Consider the following 4,831-nt stretch of genomic DNA (forward strand, 5'->3'; position numbering starts at 1 on the left):
GAACGCCGCCGGCGCACGTCCGCACCACGCCGGGCCCCATCGTCTTTGCACCCTACTAGAGCTGCTCACCCACCGAGGGCCCATCCCTGCGGGGCAGCACTCCCGGGCAGGCTGCTCTTCTGGCTGGTGGGAAATCATAGTCGTAGGCACCAACCCCAGCTTCTCCTTTGCTTCGAGCGGGCTCCTGCTGGAGCGAGACACCCCGGCAGGGCCCGGCCAGCCCCACCTGTCCTCAGCCTGCTGGCTTCTTTTTCATTGCCCTCCCAGGTCCCAGACGGGAAGAAGAGGACCCAGCTGCTCCTTGGGGAATGAGCATCCCTCTGGATGGCTGGTCCCTGCCAGCCCAGTAGGAAGGGAACTGTAAAGGGAGCCTCATCCCAGCTTTTACTGGGAGAAATTACCCTGGCACAAGCAGAAAGCTGGTGGTTCCCCTCTCAGAAGGGGCTGGCTATGCCCTCGCCAGCCCCGCAATTGCCTGTGCTGGCCAGGGGGTTCCATGCCCACCAGCCCCCTCTGCCCCACAACGTCCCACCAGCCAAAGAGCCCCCGCCGTGGCGGGCACTGACCGTACCTTCACTCCGAGAGCAATAGCTGCAGCCCCTCCAAAGCACACTGCCCTGCCCTGGGCCTGGGAAGCACACGACTGGGGCATGCAGCTGGGGACGGGCTCTGTTCCAGCCCAGTGAGAGCCACCAGTGCCAGGGTGCCCCTGTGCTCGGCGCCGGCTGTTGGCCTCTGTCCCAGCTGTGGGGGACAGGCCTGTCCCTACCTCCCGGGAGATGCTGTGAGGCTGAGTGAATGTCCCTAAAGCATTTTTGGTTCTCCAGTGAAAGGCAACACTGCTGCTCGCCTGCCTGCAGCTGCCATGCCCGGCTGTCCTGCCCCATCTTCGTTAGGAGCTTCCAGGGAGTTACTGATGACTCCCACAAACAAAGGTGTCCCCCGCAGCCTGGACAATCAGGTATGAAGGAGCAGGTGGCACCTGCAGCCTCTGCCTGGCTCTCTCCTTGCAATGGTCCCATCGTAGCCTGTGGAAAACCAGGCTGCAGAGGGACCCTGAAGCTGTAGCTCTGCTTTTCACTGTGCTCAGAAAGCCCAGCGATGATCTGGTCTGAAAACTGTAACCACAGCGCCCCGGGTCCCCAGCACACTGCTGTAAATACAAACAGGCAGGAAAGTTGCAACCCAAATGGACCTCACGCTGGAGTGACAACCCACCCCGATCTATGCAATCCAGGGGCAGCTCGCCCGCCGCATTTGCTGTCTGCGTTTTCCTTGGTGCTCAAGCTGTCTGTGCAGCCAGGAGTGGTGGTCGGAGCAGAAAGCACAACACAACACTGAGCTCTGTGCAGACGATTCCCTCCTCATCCCCGAGCCCCGGGTGCTGGCTCAGAGACCCCTGCTGCTGCAGCCCTTGGGAAGGCCGGGCGGGCTGTGCGCCTCGGAACCCACACACACCTGTGTCCAACATCTTGGCCATAAGCTGCAGCTCGAGTTCAGGAGGATTTTGCCCAGCGCCCTCCACCAACACTCAGGTCCTGGCAATGGGAAGTGAATGGGAACCAGCCAATGAGAAACTCATGCAGCTGAAATGTGTTTACTTCCCAGCACTGGCAGGAGCTGGAGCCTCAGGCGAGGGCAGGAAACCTGCACCAAGGGAGCGGGGAGACATGGAGCCATGTGCCTGCATCTGGAGAGTCTGTGTCTCCCGTCGTTGGCAGACAGGAGTGGTGGTCGGAGCAGAAAGCACAACACAACACTGAGCTCTGTGCAGACGATTCCCTCCTCATCCCCGAGCCCCGGGTGCTGGCTCAGAGACCCCTGCTGCTGCAGCCCTTGGGAAGGCCGGGCGGGCTGTGCGCCTCGGAACCCACACACACCTGTGTCCAACATCTTGGCCATAAGCTGCAGCTCGAGTTCAGGAGGATTTTGCCCAGCGCCCTCCACCAACACTCAGGTCCTGGCAAGGGGAAGGGAGGGGGACCCAGCCAATGAGAAACTCATGCAGCTGAAATGCGTCTACTTCCCAGCACTGGCAGGAGCTGGAGCCTCAGGCGAGGGCAGGAAACCTGCACCAAGGGAGCGGGGAGACATGGAGCCATGTGCCTGCATCTGGAGAGTCTGTGTCTCCTGCCGTGGGCAGCACTGACCCACAGTGCCACTGCTGCAGGGGACACGGGAGAGAGGGAGCGCCTAGGTATGGATTCATCTGCTCAGAGCATCTCCCCTATGCCCCAGGGGAGCGGGGAAGTGGAGAGAGGGCAACAGGAGAAGGGAAGAGTGAGCTTGTGTGGAAGGCTGGAAGAGATGACCAAAAGGTCTTACAGTGGTGGTGGGAGACCTGGCTCAGGGAGCAGCCGAGGGAAGGAAGGCTCCCAGAAGCACTGGCTTTGTCAGGTCCCACAGCCAATGGGACACATGCAGCCTGGACCCCGTGTCCCACAGGACAGCAGCTGGTGCTGGCAGGGATGCAGCTCCCACAGCATGGCTGTGCCTCCATGGCTCAGTGGCTCAATGGCTCCAGCCCTCCTCTCCCCAGCTCACTGTGCCCTTCCCAGGCTGCCCCAGCCCCGGCCACAGCAGCAACCCCTCCTGAACTGCCCACCAGCCTCCAGAGCACAGGGAGCCGGGAGCTGCTGAGTCTTTCCCTGCATCTCGTTCCGAAGAGCCTGTGCTGGAGCCAGCAGCTCCATCAGCCCTCACCAGTGGAGTCCTGACACACTCCTACACTTGGCACTTTAACCCTTTGAAAGCCATTCCTTCTGATAACAATAATACTGCAACCAGCTGCGTAAGAACAGCCTCCCCCTGGCATCCCTGTCTGCAGGTCCCTCCCTGCTCCCGCGCTATCCAAAGCATTTTCTGCCTCTGATGTAGCTGTGCTGTGATAGGGCATAGTCCATAGTGCTCGGTACCGTGTGCCCCTCTGTACATACCCTTGGAGTGATGTGAACAGTTTGACTCAAGAAAACAAAACACCCCACCACGATGGAATAAACAGACTCTAGGGACTTGGCCAGTACCCCTCCCGTAACGTTCATTGTATATTTTTTGATGTACTATAACTGTTGGGGAAAAAAAAAAAAAGGAAAATATTTTGATAATCGAATCTCATCGCTTTATTGTGTTACTCAGTAAATAAAAGGAACGAGGATAAAGAAGCCAGGGTGCTCTTGTCATTTGTCCTTTTTTTCTCCTAGATCCAGACTAACAAAAGGGAACACGTGTTGCTGGGCAGGACTGGGCCACCTTTCCCTTGTCTCGTGGTGGTTCTGAGAGTCAGCACCGTGACAGATGGGCAGTGAGAGCTGCCACAGCCCCAGGCACCTGGCTGCAGGCACCCTGCCCTGCTCAGCACCCACCAGGGCAGGATTACTGGCAGTTTCTGCAGGTAAAGGAGCAGTGGGTAGTGCCAGGTAAGGGGCAGCCTGCCGGGAACAAGGTGGCACCGCAAAGCCAGCTGGGGTAGGACAAGGGAGAGCTGCTCTGACTGGCTGGGCTGGAGACAGGGCTAGCAAACGGGCTCTTCCCACATGGTGGCAGTAAATATAAAACGGAGCAGCTGGAGAGAGGGAATTGTTTCAGTGGCCCGGCTGAGCTCAGCCCTGGAGCTGATCCCCACCTGCTGGCCAGCCCCTGGCTGTGCCTCCCTCGGGTCTGCCCCGGGGACCAGAGGGGTGTCACTCGGGGAATCTTGGCTTTCCCACAGCACCTCGCACAGCTGCAGAGTCTGGGCACTGAAAGGAGTAGTCCCAGTGAAGGGAGATGGGTCACCTCTCTCATCCTTGAAGACCATCCCCCAGCCCTGGGATGCCTGTTCCTCATGCCACTCTGCTTCCTGCAGGCTCCACAACCCCAAACAGGCCCAGCAGGAGGCACGTGTGAGGGAATTAGGGAGGTGAGGGACAGGAGGTGGCAGTGGAAGGGAAAACAAGGTTCAGCCATCCACAGATCCACTGCCCTTGTTCTTGCGGCTCAAGGGAAAAGCAGACTTGCTCTGTGGCTGTGTCATCTTACTGGCCAGGTAGATGAAGGGCTCGATCAGCGTGCGCCGGTCGGCCACTGACACCTCCCACAGCTTCACCTTCTCTCCCTTGGCCCAGTGCTGGGCTGCCTCGTGGTCCACCCGGCGCTGCTCCTGCAGGTCACACTTGTTGCCCAAAACCACAATGGTGACCTGGTAAAAAAATGGTGAGAAGAATTCCTGAAGGTACCGAACACAAGAGCTGAACAGTTCTGCCTGGCTCTGCTTTGGTGACTGTTTTTGAGGCCTTTTAAAACACTATTTCCCAGCCCTTCCTCCTGGCAGCTTCACCTCCTGTTTGGGCCTGTGTGTCTCAAACCAGCCCCAAAACTGAAAGGTCTGTTGAGCGCTTGTAAACTCAGAAAGCAGGCCAGGCCAGTAGCCAGGTACAAGTGAGAGTCCTAGGGAACAGGGACCCTGTCACTCTCTGTGACAGCCTTGAGAAACGGAGAGTGCCTGTGTGAGAACCTGGAATGAGGGGAGCAGATTCCACGCTGCAGCTCCTCTCCCCTGGGCTGCTCACCTCTTTCTTGTCTTTGGACTTGTCAATCTCCTTCTTGAGGAGCTCCACCCGCTTGAAGGACTCCTTGCTGTCAGTGCTGTAGACCAGCACGTAGCCGTCGGTGCAGGAGAAGCAGTGCTTGGGCAGCTCCAGCCCGTCCCGCAGGCCCCGCGTGTCGTAGAACCGCACCTGCTCCCGCACGCCCCGGTCCGTCTCGATGGAGCCCACGTAAATGTCCTCCTGGGTCTCGATCATCTCGGAGCCTGTGGGGAGGCGGGCAGGGCCGATATGGAGACCCGAGCACC

At 59.1% G+C, this 4,831-nt stretch overlaps 2 protein-coding genes across 2 annotated transcripts in view; one reads left to right on the forward strand and one right to left on the reverse strand.

Annotated features, from left to right (window-relative positions):
• Positions 1 to 350, forward strand: part of ZNF385C (zinc finger protein 385C) — a 53,766-nt gene extending 53,416 nt beyond the window's left edge. The window contains exon 11 of the mRNA XM_009994196.1: positions 268 to 350. Within this exon, the coding sequence (XP_009992498.1) occupies positions 268 to 350 (83 nt within the window). The remainder of the gene's footprint in view (positions 1 to 267) is intronic.
• A 3,380-nt stretch (positions 351 to 3,730) lies between these two features.
• On the reverse strand, positions 3,731 to 4,803 carry NKIRAS2 (NFKB inhibitor interacting Ras-like 2). The gene is made up of 2 exons (XM_009994144.1): positions 4,548 to 4,803; positions 3,731 to 4,177 (listed from the first exon to the last, which is right to left on the reverse strand). The coding sequence occupies exons 1-2, from the start codon at positions 4,779 to 4,781 to the stop codon at positions 3,938 to 3,940; spliced, it is 474 nt and encodes a 157-aa protein (XP_009992446.1). The 5' UTR covers positions 4,782 to 4,803; the 3' UTR covers positions 3,731 to 3,937.
• Between the last annotated feature and the right edge of the window lie 28 nt (positions 4,804 to 4,831).

Source organism: Chaetura pelagica, unplaced genomic scaffold (assembly GCF_000747805.2).
Source record: "Chaetura pelagica isolate M959 unplaced genomic scaffold, ChaPel_1.0 scaffold963, whole genome shotgun sequence".
In the NCBI taxonomy this organism is placed as follows: domain Eukaryota; kingdom Metazoa; phylum Chordata; class Aves; order Apodiformes; family Apodidae; genus Chaetura; species Chaetura pelagica.